General features: G+C 46.2%; 1 protein-coding gene across 1 annotated transcript; it reads left to right on the top strand.

Moving 5' to 3' along the window:
- Positions 1 to 1,786: 1,786 nt before the first annotated feature.
- On the top strand, positions 1,787 to 23,381 carry LOC149434942 (uncharacterized). The gene is made up of 5 exons (XM_089663162.1): positions 1,787 to 1,813; positions 5,768 to 5,891; positions 6,008 to 6,105; positions 6,502 to 6,708; positions 23,373 to 23,381. Exons 1-5 carry the CDS (start codon positions 1,787 to 1,789, stop codon positions 23,379 to 23,381), a joined length of 465 nt encoding a protein of 154 aa, XP_089519288.1.
- Positions 23,382 to 23,714: the final 333 nt, after the last annotated feature.

The raw sequence follows: 23,714 nt of genomic DNA, 5'->3' as shown, positions 1-23,714 counted from the left end.
AATGCATTATGGGTCAGCGCGCCTTGTCTGCGCGCCTTCCCAGACATCCCTGCTCCGTCGCCGCACATGTCGGCGTCATTTTAGGAAAAATTTCGATTCGCGCATCCGAAGTCTGCTTATTTTCGGATTCGACGCGAATCGAAATTTTCCTAATATTCGAAACGAATTCCACTTCGCCAAGTTCGATTCGCTCATCTCTAATGACAACATAACTCCATACACATGATCTCCTCCTGATTAACCAAACTCCCAAAATATGTTTCACCCCAATGGGCTCTCTCACATAGAGTAGGGTTGGGGCCACTCTATCCTTGTGAACGAGCCCATTGGGGTGACACACAGAATAAAATATGAAGAATGGGCTGATTACGGAGTGTGACTCTTCATCTTCTTGTAGACAGTATAGTCACAGATGAGAACACAGGAGACCAAGTCCATATCTCATGCTTCCTAATTTATAGAGATAATATGTGGGCTCTAACCCTGTCCAATCACCTCTGGGGGGTGTTCCCTCCTCAGCCCTGGGGTTGGCTCTATCTTCTGAAGGTGCCATGGGCTACATGGACTCACCGTTTCTGGTGTCTGGGTTGGTGATGTGATTTCCAACACCATTGCTTCAGTCTGATCACAACATATTCATTCACAGCATGGCTGTCATGAGCAGACCCCATAGAACCATGTTGGGGCCCCTCTGGGATTCTGTACTCCTGACACATACCATTTTATATAAGAAGGACAATCCTTTTCAGCCAGTGAGGAGCCCAATGTGCACAAATCTCTTCTCCCCACTGGGGTCATATTCAGCACATCAAAATATTTCCTTTGAGGCTCAGTGAGGTGACAGATCATTCATCCGTATCTATGTCTACAGGGATGTCAGATCATTATTGCCATCTAGGTGTTCATTCCTCCAATCTTCACACCCCAGAGCTGACTATTCAGATTTTTATATTGGAACCATTTGTCTTCTACTGACCACTAAATGAAGAGAACACTGTATCTGTAATACTGAACATTGAATTCCAGGAATATCTGTCATATCATGCCACCTTTACAGGGTATGTTACATCCAACCATTGCTGGTGTCCTCCATGTCTATGGTCACCTTACAGAGACTATCTGAGATATGTTCCTGAAGGTCCTGCCAACATTCCATACCAGATCCCTATCTGAGCATGCTGGCCAGGCCACGAAACAGGTGGGGAGGGGGTGTATTTCCTGCCTCTTGAACCATACCAGGTGACATGACTTCAACATGGAGGGGTAACTTTCCGGGGGAGTAACAAGGACAAGGGTCTCTTCCTCTTACATATACCTGTATTTATTCACAAAAATGTAAATTGTAAGAAACAAAATTTAAAAAAATGTCCTATGCTGTACATCAATGTCAATCATGAAGTCTGATGCCCTTCAAAAGAAAAAAATCTGATCTAATATGAGGATCGGGCCATTTCTCAACTGGAGTTCCTTGTATCCATATAACAGATGTGTGACAGGACTAAATCTGCAATTACATTTTACTGCAAAATCAAAGGGGCCAAAATTGTTCTCCCCTGAGCAGTCATATATTTCTGTCCCCCTTGGTGGGAGTGGAGGTGACCCCTCTATAAGGATCTACAGTCCATACACACCCAGCACAAGGCCGGGGTCACACTACCAGACCCTTCTTGGGGCTGCAGTTCCTCTGAGCTCCGCAAGGTGGGGATCTCACTTCTACCCAGACAGGAAGTCTCTATGGAAGACAGAAAGGAAGTGATGTCAGGTGCAGACAGGAAGTAGATGGGAGATGTTGATGGAAGTGGCAGCAGAGGAGGTAATAAGATGTTATGTTCTATTTACACCCAATAACCCCCCGTTATGTCCGTCCTCTTCCTCCATAGTCATGTCCGTCCTCTTCCTCCATAGTCACTGTGATGTCTTTTATCTTCAGCAGATGATGATACACACATATATATTACTATCCTACTAAGTGACATATCGGCATGGATGTCACTCCACTTCCTCAAACTCAATCTTTCCAAAACTGAGCTCTTAGTATTCCCCCCAGCCCGTGCCCCCTCCCCTGACTTCTCCATCAAGATCAATAATCCAATCATCAGTCCCTCCCTCATGCCAGGGTACTAGGTGTAATCCTAGACTCCCATCTGTCCTTTCAGTCCCTAATCCAATCGCTGTCCAAATCTTGTAGACTTCACCTCCACAACATCTCCAAGATACGCCGTTCCTAACCTCGGAAACCACTAAGCAACTTATTCCCTCCCTTGTTATATCTCGCCTTGACTATTGCAACTCCCTCCTCATTGGCTGACCTCATCGCAGGCTATCCCCTCTTCAGTCTATCATGAATGCTGCTGCCAGACTCATCCACCTTACTAACCGTTCTGTATCTGCCAATCCCTCCACTGGCCTCCATTCAGTGTCTTCCACCCCTCTCTGCCAATCCCTCCACTGGTCTCCATCCCTCTCTGCCAATCCCTCCACTGGCCTCCATTCATTGTCCTCCACCCCTCTCTGCCAATCCCTCCACTGGCCTCCATTCAGTGTCCTCCACCCCTCTCTGCCAATCCCTCCACTGGCCTCCATTCAGTGTCCTCCACCCCTCTCTGCCAATCCCTCCACTGCTCTCCATTCAGTGTCCTCCACCCCTCTCTGCCAATCCCTCCACTGGCCTCCATTCAGTGTCCTCCACCCCTCTCTGCCAATCCCTCCACTGGCCTCCACTCAGTGTCCTCCACCCCTCTCTGCCAATCCCTTCACTGGCCTCCATTCAGTGTCCTCCACCCCTCTCTGCCAATCCCTCCACTGGCTTCCCATTGCCCAACAGAAAAAATTCAAAACATTAACAATAACATATAAAGCCATTTATAACTCTCTTGTCTCTAAATATCACCCAAACCGTACTCTCTGCTTCTCACAAGACCTTCTACTCTCTAGCTCCCAGTCCATCCCCCACAGTTACTACCTTTTGTACCACTAGCCCCTCCCTCCTAGATTGTAAGCTCCCAGGATCAGAGCCCTCCTAAGCCTCTTGTATTGAACTGTATTGTTGCTGTATTGTCTCCCGTTATATTGTAAAACTGTTGGCGCCATAAATCCTGTATAATAATAATAATATATAGTGTGGGAACCCAGATGAACCCCTTCAGGGGGAGGAGTTGATGATAATATATTTGCTCCCAAAGCTGGCCTACATGGTTCAGTTTTATCGTTCAGCCAGCGGGATGACCATAAAAACTGAAGTGATTCCCCCATCCACACATTGGAGGTGGATGGGGGAATCTTTCCCCGCTGCACTCTTGTATTCTGACAATGGGGGGACTCCTCCGCTCTCAGAATACACAGATCAGCACTGAAGCTATTGGCTGCTGCTGCTGGGGGAGTGGCTTTTATCCGGCAGTGGCCACACATGGATGGAAATGTGAGCGATCCCTGCTGAACCAGCTGAATTTCCATGGATCTATGGTCACCTTCAGTGACTTCCTCCCCTCCCCCTCATCTCCTTCATGATGGAAGTCATGCTGAGATCATCTCCCATTGGCTGAGCAATATTCTCATTTGTCTCTCAGCTCCTTCTTGCTATTCCTCGTCCTGCCTGTTGTTTCCTTGGATTGATTTTCTGTGTAGTGACCCCTCTGGTGTGCACACCGACTACTCGTGTCATGAACTGCCCTATTGCACGTCGAGACTACCCTTACTTGAACCGCCCCGTGGTGTGCCCAGAGTATAGCTACCTGTGATGCCCCTGAGTGCTTGAGCCATCGCTACCCGTTGAGTCCCCATGAGCCCGATGTCCCTAGAAAGCTGGGTGGGAGCTGTGCTAGGCCAAACTCCACAACTAGAGTCCCGATGAGTCCCCGTGAGCCCAATGTCCCTAGAAAGCTGGGTGGGAGCTGTGCTAGGCCAAACTCCACAACTAGAGTCCCGATGAGTCCCCGTGAGCCCAATGTCCCTAAAAAGCTGGGTGGGAGCTGAGCTAGGCCAAACTCCACAACTAGAGTCCCGTTGAGTCCCTGTGAGCCCAATGTCCCTAGAAAGCTGGGTGGGTGCTGTGCTAGGCCAGATTCCACAGCTGGAATCCCATTGAGTCCCCGTGAGCTGTTGTCCCTAGTACGTTGTGTAGGAGCTGTGTTGAGGCCAAATGCCACAGCCAAGTTCCCGTTGAGTCCCTGTGAGCCCGCTTACCGTGGGTGTCCCTATGAGCCACATGTTGCGGAGTGCCATGAACTGTCCGGATTGAGTGTCTTTCAGAGTTCAGTAAAGTTTTTGTGTGTTCCCCATCTTCTTTGTGTGTTCTGTCCTGCCTACGCTTCCGTCACAGGGAGCTCTGGAGACAATTGTCTGCTATTTACACTCCGTTCCTCCGCACGTCACCTGATCACATGACAGCTTACTTCCACAGATTCCGGACAGATTTCTGGATGGTAAAGGTCAAAGTTCACTCTTCAGTTTAGGAGAGGTAGGACGCACCCAGGAACAAGGATTTGGTTTGCATGAGAGCCTCATATAGAGAACCCCTCAAATCTCCCCATCCAAATGTCCCTCCATCCGGAGTCAGAGAATCCCATAACATCACACTGACCTCAAAGCTCCTCCCAATGTCCCTCCATCCGGAGTCAGAGAATCCTATGACATCACACTGACCTCACAGCTCCTCCTCCCAATGTCCCTTCATCCAGAGTCAGAGAATCCTATGACATCACACTGACCTCACAGCTCCTCCTCCCAATGTCCCTCCATCCAGAGTCAGAGAATCCTATGACATCACACTGACCTCACAGCTCCTCCCCCCCCCAATGTCCCTCCATCCAGAGTCAGATAATCCTATGACATCACACTTACCTCACAGCTCCTCCTCCCAAAGTCCCTCCATCTGGCTTTTTAAGTGTTCTTGCAGGGCGACCACTTCCTGTTATCTCACATATATATTCTTATTATTATAGCCAAATTTACCCCCCTAACTCCTCCCACAGTTGTTACACTACATAGACAGTAATATACCGAACGTGCGGATTGTTCCCGAGTGGTGTGCTATTACTTTGTGGAACGTTTTGCCGAGCGGTTCACAAAATATCGCCGTATTTGTGGTGAAATTGGTCCCATAGGAATGAATGGCGGAATGTTCAAAACTAGAGTGGGAGCTGAAAATTCAGGACATGATTTTTCACAGTTACTCCAGCCATTCCAACCACACAACAGTTACTCCGCCCACTCCACCCAGTTACTCCACCCCCTCTAGTTGTAGACTACTGGTGGAGGCAAGAACACTTCACACAATTTCCCCAGAAATTGTAGCTTTTCTAGTTTTTTATGTTCTTAGGATGTCAGCAGGTACTTGTTATTCTCACTAACACAGTGGGACTGTTTGTCCTGTTATATGTAATGACATCAGAATTGCTTACACCAAGCTTTATCCTGAGTTATGTGGGGGTCCTGTGGGGGGGAATTATACCTCAGCCTAAAGTGGGGCTTTAATAAAATGGAGACCTGAATGGAGAGGTGAGGAGGATTCTGGGAATATCATTTGATGTGACTCTTTGTGTTCAGATGTAGAGTTTTCCTCCTGTGAAGTCTGGAGATCATATGACATCACATTGCCTCCACCTCCCTCCCTGATAGAAGAGAGAAAGAAGAAGAAGATTCTAGAAGTCACCAGAGAGATCACTGAGCTGCTGACAGGAGAGGTGAGCGGTGCCGGGAATTCTGGGACATTCTCCAGTAACAGACAAGGGATGTGTCTGGATGGTGACTGTATCATTGTGTGTGTCAGGTTCCTATAAGGTGTCAGGGTGTCACTGTCTATTTCTCCATGGAGGAGTGGGAGTATTTAGAAGGACACAAGGATCTCTACAAGGACGTCATGATGGACAATCAGCCGCCCCTCACATCACCGGGTAAGAGGAGACTTTATTGTAAAGGAGAGAGCAGTACGGAGGATCCACCTAGATCCCCCATCATCTGATAAACACATAGAAACAATGGATTCAGTCAGTGTGTGTGTTTCCTACAGATGGATCCAGTCATGGGAACCCACCAGAGAGATGTCCCCGTCCTCTGTATTCCCGGGATTCTACACAGGAAGGTCACACCATCCCTCACCATCATCAGGTAGATGAGGAACAATCACTGATAGTATCATTAGGATCTGTACATTATCTGCATTGTTACCATTGATGTCATTTTTATTATATATTCAGAGTGGAAACCTGAGAGATCCTAAAGTTGAGGTTAAAGAAGAGATAAAAGAGGAGGAGGATGAGGATGGGGGGATAGAGGAGTCAGAGCTTCTAAAAGAACACAAAGATCTGTACCAGGACACCATGGTGGAGTCATCCAGCTACAGGAACCCACCAGAGAGATGTCCCCGTCCTCTGTATTCCCGGGATTCCACACAGGAAGGTCACACCATCCCTCACCATCATCAGGTAGATGATGACAATTATTGGTAGTTGTGATTTATACACAGCATGTTTGTTACAATGAATGTTTTATTATATCTTTCAGAGTGGAATCCTCGGGGATGATAATATTGATGTTAAAGAAGAGTATAAAGAGGAGGATGAGGAGTATGGAGTGATGGAGGAGTTTTCAGAAGGACACAAGGATATGATGGAGCCACCTAATACCAGGAACCCCCCAGAGAGATGTCCCCGTCCTCTGTATTCCCAGGATTCCACACAGGAAGGTCACACCATCCCTCACTATTACAAGGTTGGTGGGATGGAGAATCTAGAACATGGACTTGTAGAGACTATGGGCTCCAATCACAAAGCAGTATCTTCCCGTATCCCAGTATGTAGTAAGATACTGCATGCTGTTTTTTAGTAGTGAATCCTGCGGGTAATTTACCACTGGTGTCCTTAGCAACACTTGTAAATAGCTTGTTGTTAAGGAGAGGGCAGCCGCCAGTGTCCTCAACAACCAGTAAACAAGAGGCGAATATTGACAGCTGTGACAGGTCTGATTTTTAGGGAAACCCTGGTGCCAAAATAATTTAAAAAATGGCGTGGGTTCCCCTGCAAAATCAATACCAGAGCCTTAGTGAGTGCCCACCTTTCTCCTGAACCATACCAGGTAACACACCCTCAACATGGGGTGGTTACTTTGGGGCAGGGGCCCCCCCAAAAGCACCTTGTCTCCATGTCGATGGGGACAAGGGTCCCATCGCCACAACCCTGGCCAGTGGTTGTGCGAGGATGTGGGTGGGGGGCTTATTGTGTGACTGAAATGTACAGATTTGAGTAGCTGAAATGTGACCTGTAGCAATATGTAATCGTAAATTTAGTTCATTCCTTGTCATTAAAGAAATAAGGTATTCAGAGACAGATGGTCACCAATTAGCATCTGAAGGGACCTAGCCTCCTCTGGAAGTGGCACCTGGGTGCTTATAAGATTTTGTCACCTATACGTAATCAGACTCTGCCATCTTCCTGAAGCTTAAAAGAGAAACGCAGATGTTTCGGCTTCATGACACCAGGGGGGCTCCAATCTGTCTAGGGAGCACTAAAAGTACATACATAGATCAAAGGAATATGTTTCATCCCTCATAAAAGCTAAAATATTAGTTGCAGAGAGATGACAATACTTCCTTCTGATGGGACACTGTGTAGGCTGCATCGGCATATAAAAACTATATTTGTGGACTATGTAGAATTCCAGAAAAATGCAGAAAATGGTTATGTGGTGCTGGAGTGGGATAGCGGAACAGTGATTGGTATTGTCGCGATCGGACCGATGCACTGGTGTTGGAAATTCGATCCCCGACTTGGTGATTCAAACCGGTCTTGGTCCAATTGACTTTGGGCAGTTCAGCACCCAGAACAGCCTGTGGGCGGGTACAGGAACACCCCTCAGAGTCGATTGGCCAAGAACTAATGTCCAGCCCACGTCCATATCCCCATAAATTGAGGACCCGTACATTGGGACAGTGTGATTCGTATGGAGCGCGTCCTATTAACTGACGGATTGTGGACTTTCTCTGACTTGCTCCAGTCACAGAATAAATCTTGGTAAAAGTTTAATTTTTTGCTTTTTATTCCCTTTTATTTTATAGTGAATATGTGTGTCTTCTTGTATTTTATGTATCTTCTGTAACTCTTTATACTTTGTACATATTTTATGCACTGCCCACTTTCGGGATATTAAATCTTAAAATTAATAAGTGACTTCTGTGTATTTAAGCTCGGGCTCATATCTCCGGAGAGATCAGATTGGAGAGATCAGATTGGAGAGATCAGATAGTATTGTATTTTAGTGTCTTTATACGCTCGTACAAGCTCATTGGCAATCTATATGCAATTGCTCTGTGTGTTTGCAAATTGCGTGCAGATTGTAAAAGGTAACAGATCTGCCAGACGGAGATCTGTGTGTGTGGGGTGTCCCAGCAGACCGTTCTGCGGATAAACTGTTGGGTGGTGACCAGCTACCGTTTGTGGTGTGTCTGGTGTGGGGGTGTGTGGACAGTGGAAGAGTGATTAACATCGGGGTTCTGGCTTGTAGGATAGATGGAGGAATCCTAGAAGGGTGTGTGATTGCTAGGCTGCTCCTCAACAATAGTTAGTGCATCAGATTGTATGTAAGATTTGTATCTGCCAGTGTGTGGTCAGCCATCTGGATTGGAGTAAAGTCTCCCCCCGGTGGTGGCCAAGAGGTAGTATGGGCTGTGAAAGTATGTCACGGACGGTCTTATATACGTAGATACATTCACAGGTAAGTTCCCCTTACTGCCCACCTTGGTTAGCTAGTCGCTGTGGGTGTGGCATCTGGGTGAACATGTGACAGATTAAAATCTAGAAGCCACCTTTAACAAGGAGGCCCCCAGATCCCGGCCCCCCACAATGTGAATGAGTATAGAGTACATAGTACCCCTATTCATTCACCAAACAGTGTAGTGTAAAAAAAACACTGGAAGAAATTTTTGACAAAACAAAAATAAAGAAAAATGTCCGCCTGATGTAGATTTATCGATGATCCAATCACGATACTCGCTGTCATTGCTGACTCAAAGAAAAAACAAAGCTCCCCTCCTGCCATATGACAGCTCCGCCGCCGCCTCCCACTTCTAAATAAACTAAGGAGCGCTACAACCCTGTGATGTCACTGGGTGGCCTTGCCCTCTTGTGATGTCACCAATACAACATGCCCCGGTCAGTGACATCACCAATACAACATGCCCCGGTTAGTGACGTCACCAATACAACATGCCCCGGTCAGTGACGTCACCAATACAATATACCCCGGGCAGTGACATCACCAATACAACATGCCCTGGTCAGTGACGTCACCAATACAACATGCCCCGGTTAGTGACGTCACCAATACAACATGCCCCGGTCAGTGATGTCACCAATACAACATGCCCCGGTCAGTGACGTCACCAATACAACATGCCCCGGTCAGTGACGTCACCAATACAACATGCCCCGGTCAGTGACGTCACCAATACAACATGCCCCGGTCAGTGACGTCACCAATACAATATGCCCCGGTCAGTGACATCACCAATACAACATGCCCTGGTCAGTGACGTCACCAATACAACATGCCCCGGTCAGTGACGTCACCAATACAACATGCCCTGGTCAGTGACGTCACCAATACAACATGCCCCGGTCAGTGACATCACCGAGTGGCACCGTCCCTTAGTATATTTAGTGGCAGGAGGCAGCAGAGCTGTCAGACAGAGGGGAGTCTTCATTGGGAGCGGAGCTTTTCTTTCCGAGTCAGCGGTGACAGCGAGCATCGTGATTGATGATGGATCTACACCGGGGGGGCATTTTGCTTTATTTTTGCTTTTTTAATAAAGGACTTGTCAAATACTGCCTGTTGTCTTTTTAATGGAATACTTTTTTGGGGTCAATAATTAGGGGTACCATGTACCCCATACTCATTCACATGGAGTGAGGGATCTGAGGGCTTCCTTGTTAAGTTTTTTGTAAGTCCCCGACCCGCAAACCCCCACAGCCACTAGCCTGGGTTGTAGGGAAGAGTCCCTTGTCCTCATCAACATGGACAAGGTGCTCTGAGGGAGCAAAGCCCCCCTGCCCCAGAGCATCCACTCCATGTTAAGGGCACATGGCCTGGTATGTTTCGGGGGGGGTCGCTTTCTCATCCCCCCATTTACTGACCTGCCATGCTGCATGCTCAGATAGGGGTCTGGTATGTATTTCTTTCATTTTGGCAAGGGGTCCCCCCTCAAAATCCATACCAGACCCAAGGGGGGGACCCCACGCCATTTTCTTAATTTTTCATTGCCGGTAATTCTTTTTTTAGATTTATCGGTTGGTTAGGACACGGCGCCCGCTCGCTCCCTAACAACCATGTTGTTTACTGGTTGTTAAGGATGCCAGCGGCCGCCCACTCTTTACCAAGCAGTACACATTTCCTGAATGCCGCATGTCTCCACCACTAATTAATGACCGCATGCATTTCATTCTTTATTTCCTTCTGTGAATGTAACGCCTGTTCATGCGGTATTTACTGAGCGTGTTCAGTGTTTGTGGTCAATACCGCAACACGGGATAGGAAATGGACAGTTTCAGGATGGCATGCGGTATTTAGGGGAAATGTACCCACATATCACATGTGATCTGCTTCTGTGAAGGGAGACAATGTGTGGATTGTGTGTGTGATGTCACAATCATAAATCTTACATTTTACAGATGATATTTTCTCTCATTTCCTTGATTTAGAGTGGAGATCCAATCGATATAGAATTTGAGGTGAAAGCAGAAGAAGAAGAGGCGTATGTGAGGGATGATCAGCAGTCTATGGAGGAGGATGGAATAACGGGGACATTTATAGAGGAGGACACTCCTACAGAGATCAGCACAGGTGGGTCATGAACACTAAATCCATTCCTCCACCCATACTGCTCACTGATTGGTCCAGAGTAGGGCGGGGACTGGGTGATATCAGCCTGTAATCCCCTGGTCACTTTCCTGAGCTGTGTTCCCCGTCCTGTATTCCTGGATTTCTCTCGGATAATCTTCCTTCTCTGTGCTGCAGACACAATTTATGTATCTAGACTGGATTTATGGAGGTTCTGGGGTTCAGCTGGCAGCAAAATGTTCATTTCACCATAGACTTTACTAGACCTAGGCTCCTGGGACATGTTCTTTTGATGTTATGCCTCATGGTGGTGACATAGCAATTCTTCCAGTATTTGTCACTTGTGCCAGGGGAGGGATATGTCTGTAGTGTCTCAGACCCAAGTCACTGAGTGCAGTCTCAGGAGATGGGAGGCAGCGGTGTGGGATCTCTGCAACTTGTCTACAGTAAACATTTAGATTACAATTAAATACTGAATGCCAATATTATGAGGCCTGACCCTTACACTGTATCATTTATATTGTCCATTCCATACTCCTGACCCCTGCACTATATACTCCATGTTGTACATTACATACTCCTGACCCCTGCACTATATACTCCATGTTGTACATTACATAGTCCTGACCCCTGCACTATATACTCTATGTTGTACATTACATACTCCTGACCCCTGCACTATATTCTCTATGTTGTACATTACATACTCCTGACCCCTGCACTATATTCTCTATGTTGTACATTACATACTCCTGACCCCTGCACTATATACTCTGTTGTACACTACATACTCCTGACCCCTGCACTATATACTCTATGTTGTACATTACATACTCCTGACCCTGCACTATATACTCTATGTTGTACATTACATACTCCTGACCCCTGCACTATATACTCTATGTTGTACATTACATACTCCTGACCCCTGCACTATATACTCTATGTTGTACATTACATACTCCTGACCCCTGCACTATATACTCTATGTTGTACATTACATACTCCTGACCCCTGCACTATATACTCTATGTTGTACATTACATCCTCCTGACCCCTGCACTATATACTCTGTGTTGTACATTCCATAGTCCTGACTTCTGCTCTTCCCCCTCCCCCCAGTGCTATATATACACATAATATGGATTCTCTTTTGTTACACCCATTTCCTCCCAGCTGGACATTTTATATCGGATGATGTGATTGGAGCACAGACTTTTACATGGTGATAATAATGTGATAACATCCTCCAACTTTGGACCCTTAAACAGAAAGTGATAATGAGGGAGGAGTCAATACCCCAATGATGGTGGTCTTCAGGATCAGTCCAGTCTTCATCTTGGTTGTTCTCCCCCCATCCTCACTCTCTGACCTCTGGTGGGGCTCAGCCCCGCTGTTCTTCATGACTAAATCATGGAGTAAATAAGGAAGTGCAGTACTTCTTGTGTTGGGAAGATGGCGATGAGTGATAGAGGGGGTGGGGACCCTCGTTCTATAATCCCCTCATCACTGTCCCTCCTATAAAAGACAGTTCTGGTTGTTTCCTCACTCTCTGACTAAGGTCCCTGAATAAAGAAATGACCTGGTAGGAGATCAGAGGAGCCATTTCCTAGTTCCCTTGAGGGTGGAATTGTAAGCTCCTCAGAGTCCAAGCTGCCTGATGTGGGCGGAGTCCTGGTTTGGGGGAACCAATCAGCTCCTGTCTAGTAATCCTCTTTGTCTTTGTATTTTAGTCCATGGCCGGGAGATGAGGAAAACCTCCGAGGATTGTCTCACTTTGTCTCCAGACTGGAAAGTAGAAGATGAGGACATCACACAGTATAGTCCAGGAGAAAACCTGGCTCCCTCCAATGTCCATCCGGCACCACCCAGTGTAGATGGACCATCGGATTCCTCGTATCCTGAGGAACCTCAGACTGTGCGGGACCGGGCCGGCCTTCCAACAGAGAAGAGGCTCTCCTGTACTGAGTGTGGGAAGGGATTTAATTTTAAATGCCATCTTAATGTGCATAAAAGATCTCACACAGGAGAGAAGCCGTATTCCTGTCCTGAGTGCGGGAAATGTTTTTCAGTGAAGTCCAATCTTTACACACATCAGAGATCTCACACGGGGGAGAAACCGTATTCCTGTCCTGAGTGCGGGAAATGTTTTTCAGAGAAGTCCACTCTTTACACACATCAAAGATCTCACACAGGAGAAAAGCCGTATTCCTGTCATGAGTGTGGGAAATGTTTTTCAGATAGGTCTATTCTTTACACACATCAGAGATCTCATACAGGAGAGAAGCCGTATTCATGTCCTGAGTGTGGGGAATGTTTTTCACAGAAGACCAATCTTTACACACATCAGAGATCTCACACAGGGGAAAAACCATATTCCTGTTCTGAGTGTGGGAACTTTTTTTCATTGAAATCCCATTTTCACAAGCATCAGAGATATCACACAGGGGAGAAGCCGTATTCCTGTCCTGAGTGCGAGAAATGTTTCTCAGAGAAGTCCAGTCTTTACAGACATCAGAGATCTCACACGGGGGAGAAGTTGTATTCCTGTCCTGAGTGTGGGAAATGTTTTTCACAGAAGTCCCATCTTTATACACATCAGAGATCTCACACGGGGGAGAAGCCGTATTCCTGTCCTGAGTGCGGGAAATATTTTTCACAGATATCCCATCTTTACACACATCAGAGATCTCACACGGGGGAGAAGCCGTATTCCTGTCCTAAGTGCGGGAAATGTTTTTCAGTGAAGTCACATCTTCCCAGACATCAGAGACTTCACACGGGGGAGAAGCCACTTTCCTGTCCTGAGTGAGGGAAATGTTCCTCTCTGAAGTCCTGTCTTCCTGTACATCAGGGGTCCCACACAACCCTGGAGGTGTATTAGTACCTTGAGTGCGGGAAATGTCTTCTAGATGAATGTTGCTGGACATCCCAGCTCTCATGTGGGGAAGAAGCACACCCTGATATACACCTCAGATATACTCCATGGCTGATCTTCATCATGGAAGAAACAGTTCATAAGGAGATCAGAGGTCACCAAAGATATGTATGAAGTTTCTCTATTCCTAGTTCAGATTTGTAGCAGAAATCCCCAACATGTAGCAATACACGGACAATTGATATCAGACAATGAGGCAGAGGAAGGCCAATCATGAAGCTTTGGGTGGTGCAGCATAGACTGTAACAGGGTCCTCCAGGAGTGCAGCTCACACTGCGGGCAGAACTCCTCCTACTGGGACATTCAGGCTTCACACAGCCACAGCTGCACTCCCGGGACTGCCACGCCTGGACTGTATATGGGGCGGGTGTGGAGGGATGAGGAGCAGGGATTGGCTAATGGAAAGTGGGAGCATCTCTGAGTTACCGATGGATATACAGTATATGGAGATCAAGGAGAGTTCATCTTCTGCCGGCTATAGATGGGGCCCTTCAACAGTTGGAGTATAGGGGATGATAATGACTGGGTCAAATCTGCAGAGAAGATGGAGCAATGGGATCTCCTTGGATAAAGTAGGGTAGAGGTGTCTGCTAGCAGTGTCCACATGTGAGAAGTAGAGCGGAAGAGGGGGAGGGTAAAGGTGTCTGCTAGCTGTGTCCACGTGTGAGAAGTAGAGCTTAAGTGGGGGAGGGTAAAGATGTCTGCTAGCGGTGTCCACGTGTGAGAAGTAGAGCTTAAGTGGGGGAAGGTAAAGATGTCTGCTAGCGGTGTCCACGTGTGAGAAGTAGAGTGGAGGTGGGGGAGGGTAGAGGTATCTGCTAGCTGTGTCCACGTGTGGGAAGTAGAGTGGAGGTGGGGGAAGGTAGAGGTGTCTGCTAGTGGTGCCACGTGTGAGAAGCAGAGCGAAAGTGGGGGAGTGTAGAGGTGTCTGCTAGCGGTGTCCACCTGTGAGAAGTAGAGCGGAATTGGGGGAGGGTAAAGGTGTCTGCCAGCGGTGTCCACGTGTGAGAAATAGAGCGGAAGTGGGGGAGGGTAAAGGTGTCTGCTAGCAGTTTCCACGTGTGAGAAGTAGAGGGTAGAAGTGTCTGCTAGCAGTGTCCACGTGTGAGAAGTAGAGGGTAGAAGTGTCCGCTAGCAGTGTCCACGTGTGAGAAGTAGATGGGAAGTGGGGGAGGGTAAAGGTGTCTGCTAGCCATGTGGGTGGGTCTGCTCCTCACGCTCCTGGGGAGATCTCATCTTTTTAAAATGGCGACTTCCCTAAAACTACTTTATCCACTTCAATCCATTCCTCTACTACTCCGGCATGGAGACGTAACCAAACTAAAAACAGCTCTCTCACAATTTCTCTGGAGGGGTCGCCGTCCACGCATAGCTTTGCAAAACCTCTATCTCCCGAGGAGCGAGGGGGGATCGGGCCTTCCCAACATTCACATACCGGAGGAGCGAGGGGGGATCGGGCCTTCCCAACATTCACATACCGGAGGAGCGAGGGGGGATCGGGCCTTCCCAACATTCACATACCGTAGGAGCGAGGGGGGATAGGGCCTTCCCAACATTCACATACCGGAGGAGCGAGGGGGGATCGGGCCTTCCCAACATTCACATACCGGAGGAGCGAGGGGGGATCGGGCCTTCCCAACATTCACATACCGGAGGAGCGAGGGGGGATCGGGCCTTCCCAACATTCACATACCAGAGGAGCGAGGGGGGATCGGGCCTTCCCAACATTCACATACCGGAGGAGCGAGGGGGGATCGGGCCTTCCCAACATTCACATACCGGAGGAGCGAGGGGGGATCGGGCCTTCCCAACATTCACATACCGGAGGAGCGAGGGGGGATCGGGCCTTCCCAACATTCACATACCAGAGGAGCGAGGGGGGATCGGGCCTTCCCAACATTCACATATATAACCTTGCATGTCTCTTACACATCAGTCTAGACTGGCTACAAGGCGTCTATTTACTCCACCAGCTAGAATCTGATATGGTAACCCGCACAATGTAGCTGCTATTTTACATGCAATATAAACCAGCTTCCAACTCCCCTAAAAAACAAGCCTCTTTTACGTGACACTTTGGTGGCCTGGAGAGAAATCAGACGCAAATTGGGAGTGTCCCCATGGGTTTCCCTCTACCTCCCTATTCATGGTAATCCATCTTTCCCTCATCCACAACAATACGTGGCCTACGCTAATGGCACACCCAAGACCTTACACTTGTTTCACAATCTTTGACTCTTCCTCCGGTAAACCTCCACCAATCCTGCGGACATTAGGGAGCCTGGACTTGCCCTCACACCATTTTATATATGCAATGCAAGTAATAAACTTTGTTAAATCACCAGCTCCTGACAAGCCTTCTCTTTTTCAAACCACATTGGTTGACACTCTGTTGAGCAGAGGCAGGTTCAAGATTTCAGATATTTACTCCCCACTTAACCTTTGCTTTACTAAACCTTTAGGCCCTGATTTACTAAGACGTGAGTCTACCAGCAGACTCTGACCATTCAGGCAGACTCAGTGAAATCAATCAAGACCTGTCAGTCTTCTGAGCGACGTCTAGCAATCTCATTGACGAACGTCTACTTTGCTATTAGTAAATGTGGAATCGCGTCTGGCACATTTTTAGGTGCAATACCGGATATGTTCGCTAGATGGCGCACAAGCGCGGGCTTTGTACCATTGGCGTTTTTCTGTTAGCAAAAGAGAATACTTAGAATGTAACATAATTAGTACTCCTATATTAGAATTGTTGTTTTTTTTTGCTGTTTCTCCAAAATGATCAGACAACTAATGCATTTACTAATGAATGTCATACATTCTATTTTCAAATGTTAAACATTTTCACACTTATATCTCAAATAATTTGGATAGTTCTAATTTCCCAATATAATAATATATCTTCATTCTCTTTAATCACGTAACTATTCTATGTTAAAGACAAGTGCAGCGCTATAAATGCATGTGATCAATAATGAACGCATGTGAAAACCAAAAAGTGCAAATAATTGCAATAATGACGTAAAATGGTAAATGGTGCTAAAATAAGTTCATAGAATCATTCCTGAATAATGGAATGTCCTTGGTGTGAGAGTACCAACTCAGAGAGTGCCTATGAATGGCACGTGTGGTCTCTCCATGACGGACAGTAGTGCATGAACTTGTGAAAGGTAAACCACCCTTGGGACTGGTCTACACTCACCAGAACAAAAGTATTAATGTGCATGGGTTATACACATCACACATCTGGGGGTGCAGCGGTATGCTGGCAGCTATGGGTTAGTCATCCAGCCATCCATCCATCCATCCATCAGGGTGGGTGCCCAAATGGTCCTGGGGAGGAATTAGCTCAGCCACAGGAGCCAGAAAGGTGCTTAATAGTGTAGTACACTGTCACAGGGGTGGATGACCTTTCACGAGTTCATGCACTACTGTTCGTGGTTATATTTATCTTGTGTAATACCATTTTACTAGTCTATATCATTTGACCAGCGCTCACTTTATCATTTTTAAACAATGTAACTATTCTACATTGTAGCTCAAACTGTGTCTCCCACAGTGGTTTAGTGGTTAGAGCTCAGAACTTACAGCACTTGGGTCATGGGTTCTAATCCCAGTCATGGCTGCATCCCAGTTTGCATGCTTTCCCTGTATGGATGTGTTTCTGCCAACACTCAAAAGACATGCTGTTAGGTTCATTGGGCCTAGTACATGGCTGAGTTTCTGCCCTTAGATTATAAGCTCCTTGACATTTATGAACGTTCAAAAAATGGAGATCAATTTTCTGGGTTGTGTCAGTGCCAGGAATATTGATCAATCAATTATGATTTTGCCTAATGACTAGAAAGTGGATGAATGTTACCTGCGTCCTGTTCTTCTGCCAATTAGGAAATGTGCAAGTTTCATGCTGTGTATATTTCATTGTAACTTTTTTCTCTTCTTTTAAATCTGTCTCCTTATACAACTTGACCCCCTCCCCCACCCCATCATCACCTGTCCCATATGCAAATCTATGGATCACCGCCCCACTCTTTTTAACTATTTACTGATCAAGTGAATGTGTCTCATTTTCTATCAGCTACAGCTCAGATCTCACATTATTATACAATTGCTGATTGTATATCACCACTAGTCTGATTTAATTCACAATTCCTGGTCAGTCCCGTTCCCTTACCTCTAATAATCTTTAGGACCAGTTCACACTACATGTGTTTCAGTTGCTTTTTTCGGCATCACAAACGCACAGAAAGAAGGTTATATGGTTGTCAATGTCATAGTTCACATCAGCGCTTGCATTTTCATTGCATTGCAGGTGCTGTAAACAAAGTTGACCACGCTGCATTGTTTCTGCACAGAACTGTACTGGAACACATTGAAACATCCTTGAATGTACTAAAGCGCACATGTCCCTAATTAAATTGAATAAAAAGAAAGTAGAAAAAACTAACTGGAAGGGATACAAAAATGCAATGCAACGTGTCCAAAACGCATCCAAAATGTACTGGAACACACTAAACATGCATGCCAAAAGGGCATGAAAAAACGCATCAGGAACACATCTAGACTGTTTCTATAGTGTGAACTGGCCCTTAGGACTTGTTCACACCATTGGTGGTGCAGAAACGCATGCAAGAACACACATTTTCCAGCACAGCAAAGAAATGCAATGCCCTTTGCAGATGTGCACGGTTAGGCGCAACACACTTTTAAAATAATATGCCTGCAGTATTTTTGCATGTTCCCACACATTAGGCAGGCCATTGAAATTAACGAGCTGAGGAAAAAAAAAAGTAAAAAATGCCCCATTCACACAGGTCCTCTGGCCTGTACAGTATGAATGAGGGGGTTGTTTATGTGGCTAGAGCCACCTGTTACACTATGGGGACACAGCAGCTGTATGAACACAGGTTTTAATCTGACAGGTGTGAAGGCGTGGGGAAGTGGCCCTGAATGCTCACTGTGTTCAGGGCTGTACACCTGCACCCATATGCTTGTCAAATTATGACCTGCAGCAATTCCATAGTGTAACATAGGTTGGCTGCAAACGGCGACAGCCACAAAAACAAACCACTGATTCCCACTCTACAGGCCACAGCACCCATGAGCCCCAAAACCTCAATTACACAAACAGCTTTATTTATGAACTCAGTACAGTTTTATCATTTAGATTTCACAGGAATATGGTTGGGATTATGTCCATTAATAATGTTTTTAGTGTATTTTTACCATAAATATAATTTGGATATTTTCTCTGGCGGTGGGGGGCTGTCAGGTATGCTGTACGGGGCCCCATGATATCTAACAGTGGCCCTAGTGTATGCTTGTGTCTGTGCCACCTGTATAGTTAGGAAGAACCTTGAACCTCTGGGTCTGACTGGGGGTCTGACACCGCGACCGTCACAACTTCTTCTATGAATTACCTTGAACCTCTGCTATGTACCTCAATGGATCTAGGAATTGGACATGTTTTCAACTGAAAATACAATTATTAGTAATGTTTCCCCAGCAAATGAGGATCAGCTCCTCGGTGGAGAACAGCGATCTCGCCATGTCCAGATGTGGTCTGGAATTCCACAAAAGAACAATTAACAAAACTAAAATATAGACTTGTAAATGACCACTAAACTCTCCTAACTACACTCCCATCCACTCACACTCCCCACTACCACTTCCGGGTGTGTGCAAACGTCCTTCCGCAAACGTCATGAACGTATTTCCGGTATGACAGCTGCGATTTCACATATAGACTACAATAGAAATTGCAATGCAAAACACAATTGAAAACGCAATAACTCATTGGTAAATCAGAAAACACGGTGAAATTGCCAACAAAAAGCACAATTTTAATTCACATCTAGTGTGAACCAAGTAGGCAATTCAACAAAGGAAATAAATCTTTGAAGGCATGCGGTATCTGCATGCTCAGATAAGGGTCTGTTATGGATTTGGGGGGGGGGGACTCCATGCCATTATTTAATTTTTTTTTTTTTAATTAATTTCTTTCGCTCACTCTTCTCATGGTTTAACAAACGTTCCCAAAAGGAGGTGGAGTAAAACCAGCATTATCCAATCAATCATTAGTCCAGGCCCTTATCTCATCCCATCGTTTGACATTCACATAAGGTGCTACTTTAAAGGTGTTTGAACAGACAAGGCCTCATTCTAATTCACATTCTAGGGATCATTTAGACAGAAAGCAAAGATGCTGCCACCAGCACATGTATGTTAGGGTAGTCACACAGAGATCATGCAAATTCATTGCTGTGGTTGGGATTCAAACCAACAACCCTAGCGTTGTGAGACAGTAGTGCTAACCACTAATCCTCGGAGCTGTTGAACACTAAACCTGCCTGTATTTCTGTGCTGTGAATCAATCCTAGGTCCCTGGGCAAGGTCAGTGTAACTAGCCAGATATCTCCAATGTGACACAAATGTTGTGCTATGTTGCCAATTCAGATGTATGTTGGTTCTATGTATCCCAATACAAAGGATTGCAATACTAATACAGGCGTACCTCGGTTTACCAACGCCTCGGTTAACGGAATTTTCGGTTTACGAATGAAAATCCATTGAAAATAATGCCTCCGTTTACACAATTGTTAATATTTTTTTTTGCAATACAAAGTGTATGTCGGCGCTGATTTTCAAATGCAAATGCCGCCTTTTTTTTCTTCACTATAGTTCACAAGCTTAGAAGTCACTTTCCCCGAAGTTACAGAAAACTTTGTATCTTTTAATAAACTCAAAGTAAACATTGTTTCCTTTAGGGATATAAATTCCAAGAAAACTTTCTCTTTTAGCTGGAGGAAGTGACAGGTGAATTTCTGAGCTATAGTGAAGAAAAAAAGGGAGAATTACATTTAAAAACCAGCACCATAATAAATAAAAAACAGCGTGGGGTCCCCCTCCCATCCACACCAAGCCCTTCGGGTCTGGTATGTATCTTAAAGGGTAACTCCACATCAAAATGTAAACAAAAAACAGCGTGTGGTCCCCCCTCCCATCCACACCAAGCCCTTTGGGTCTGGTATGGATATTAAGGGGGCCCCCCACCCGCAGACCCCCACAACCACCCCAAAGCACCCCCCCATGTTGAGGGCATGTGGCCTGGTATGGTTCAGGAGAGGGGACGCTTGCTCACCCCCCCTTTCCTGACCTGCTGGGCTGCATGCTCGGATAAGGGTCTGGAATGGATTTTGGGGAGAACCCCACGCTGTTTTTTCTTTAATTTCGGTGTGGAGTTCCCCCTTAATATCCATACCAGACCTGAAGGGCTTGGTATGGATGAGAGGGGGGACCCTCTTTTATTGCAGACCTTTTTTTTTACATTCAGCTGTCAAAATAAATATTATCTAGGATAAGAAACAAAAATAGAATCACTAGAACTAAGGAAATCAAATTAGAATACATAAAGATATGCCGAGGGCTGTTTGTTAAACACAGGAGAGGCGACTGAGTGCCGGCTGTCAGAGGACTCCACACACAGGAGAGGCGACCGAGTGCCGGCTGTCAGAGGACTCCACACACAGGAGACGCGACCGAGTGCCGGCTGTCAGAGGACTCCACACACAGGAGACGTGACCGAGTGCCGGCTGTCAGAGGAATCCACACACAGGAGACGTGACCGAGTGCCGGCTGTCAGAGGACTCCACACACAGGAGACGCCACCGAGTGCCGGCTGTCAGAGGACTCCACACACAGGAGACGTGACCGAGTGCCGGCTGTCAGAGGACTCCACACACAGGAGACATGACCGAGTGCCGGCTGTCAGAGGACTCCACACACAGGAGACGCGACCGAGTGCCGGCTGTCAGAGGACTCCACACACAGGAGACGTGACCGAGTGCCGGCTGTCAGAGGACTCCAAACACAGGAGACGCGACCGAGTGCCGGCTGTCAGAGGACTCCACACACAGGAGACGCGACCGAGTGCCGGCTGTCAGAGGACTCCACACACAGGAGACGCGACCGAGTGCCGGCTGTCAGAGGACTCCACACACAGGAGACGCGACCGAGTGCCGGCTGTCAGAGGACTCCACACACAGGAGACACGACCGAGTGCCGGCTGTCAGAGGACTCCACACACAGGAGACACGACCGAGTGCCGGCTGTCAGAGGACTCCACACACAGGAGACGTGACCGAGTGCCGGCTGTCAGAGGACTCCACACACAGGAGACACGACCGAGTGCCGGCTGTCAGAGGACTCCAGCCAGAGATTTACTATTGAACAGTGGCTAAAAAGCAAGCGCCCAGAGAGGATGTCTAAAATGTGTTCTGCACATGTGCATTTATATCAGCCAAAGACGCTGCACAGGCGTCTAGTTCTTCACTGTGTTGACTTACTTAAAAAAAATATTTTTAACACATTTTAATTTTGTTTGGAAATAGCAGATATTGTTTAAAGTGAAGTCCTGATATTTGGCAAAGCAAACATCTAAGTGAACGTCTCTGCAGTGATTTTTCATGGTGTTAGACGTGCCTCTTAGCAAGTTTGCTTTTTGAGTCTTATTTCTGGTTTGTGTCTCGTTAGTAAATTTGATTGGGTGTCTACTTGTTGACGCTTCTCTTTAGTAAATCTCTTAGTGGGGAAAAAGTAGACGGTCGCCACTAAAAAATAGACATTCGCCCACGGAAATGCGCCTAGGCACAATAGTAAATCAGGGTTGCTGTGTCTCCCCAGATGGTACTGTTGGGTATCCTTCATGTTTTAGAATCCTTGATACATCAGCTGTATCCTGTGTGCCTGCATTCCCTGTGAGCCCTGATCCCCAGTGCTACAAGTGTTTCTTACTAGCATTTTGTGTCCTGCTTGCCTGTAAGACCAGTACCCCAGTGCTGAACTGTCCTCCTGCCCTTCTTCTAAGTCCTGTATTCTGTGCTCTCCAAGTCTCCTGTCTCTGTGCTTACATGTTCCTGGTCAGCTGTAAGGTCCCTCATCCCAGCCATACATGATGGGCCCCCTTTGAGATGTCCGATTGTTCAGGATTGAATTCTGAATAGTGTAGGTAGTTTGGATGACAGTTGAGTAACACATTATACTGAGTGAGAATGGTTTCTCCTTGTATTAAGATGGATTTCTTTTCTTCTAGGTCTTATTATCTCTATAACACAGATTTACTTTGGCAGAAAAATAAAAACATCATGGCTTCATGGGCATTTTTATTAGATATCTAATGCTGGACTAGCAATCTGAATGACGCCATCTTCAAAAATATCCTCCCTTATTCCTGGACTTCATGACATTAGCCACAAACAACAGTGATGGAGAAAAGCGGGTTCAAGACTTTGAAATATCTGAAGAACTTTTATACTTATCATTTCAGCTGTCCATGAATAGAAGTCAAAGCTCAATTTGCTATAATTGCAGCAGATCTGCACACCTACCGGAAGTTTCTTGTCATGTGGACTGCGATGGTCCTGAAGAAAATATTATGTATGAACATTGTATGAATTCTTAGATGTTGCAGGACAGTGTTATGGAGGACTAGCTGTCAGGGATACAATGGAGGAATCAACTAAAGACTTGGCGTTCATAAACTATTAGCCCAACACACAGTTTTTTTTTGGACTTTTTGATTCTTTGTTTAATGTTTTGTATTTTTCAGCCTTTGTGAAGCAAAATTAGATTTTTCTGCAGAAGTAAATTGGATGTATAAATCAGGAGAAATACGAACTAGAAAGAAATATTTAACTAAGATTAGGCAAACAAAGGGAGATGTAAGAGAATTTAAAAGAGGGGAGGAATTGTAAACTAAGTGTTTGTTATCTTCTTCAAAATATATGTTATATTAGGTTTTGTATGTGTGATGAGACCTAGTCATCCTACAATTGTTCCATTTTATCAGGGCCCCTAATATACACATCTGGCTGGCCCTACATAGCTTTAATTGTCACCAAATGATCCTCTACACTGTGAAAAGTCAAGAACCCGACTGTTCACAACTAAT

The sequence above is a fragment of the Staurois parvus genome, unplaced genomic scaffold (genome assembly GCF_062004578.1).
Source record: "Staurois parvus isolate SC_StPar_1 unplaced genomic scaffold, SC_StPar_1.0 ptg001636l, whole genome shotgun sequence".
In the NCBI taxonomy this organism is placed as follows: Eukaryota; Metazoa; Chordata; class Amphibia; order Anura; family Ranidae; genus Staurois; species Staurois parvus.
This window is presented reverse-complemented; position numbering and strand designations above follow the sequence as displayed.

What these genes read in the sequence shown, in the direction of transcription:
- LOC149434942 (XM_089663162.1), top strand. Translation starts at nt 1,787, where the DNA reads ATGTTGATGGAAGTGGCAGCAGAGGAG. An exon ending in TGGAAGTGGCAGCAGAGGAG is followed by an intron (nt 1,814 to 5,767) that starts GTAATAAGATGT and finishes TGTGTGTGTCAG; the next exon opens with GTTCCTATAAGGTGTCAGGG. An exon ending in GCCGCCCCTCACATCACCGG is followed by an intron (nt 5,892 to 6,007) that starts GTAAGAGGAGAC and finishes TGTTTCCTACAG; the next exon opens with ATGGATCCAGTCATGGGAAC.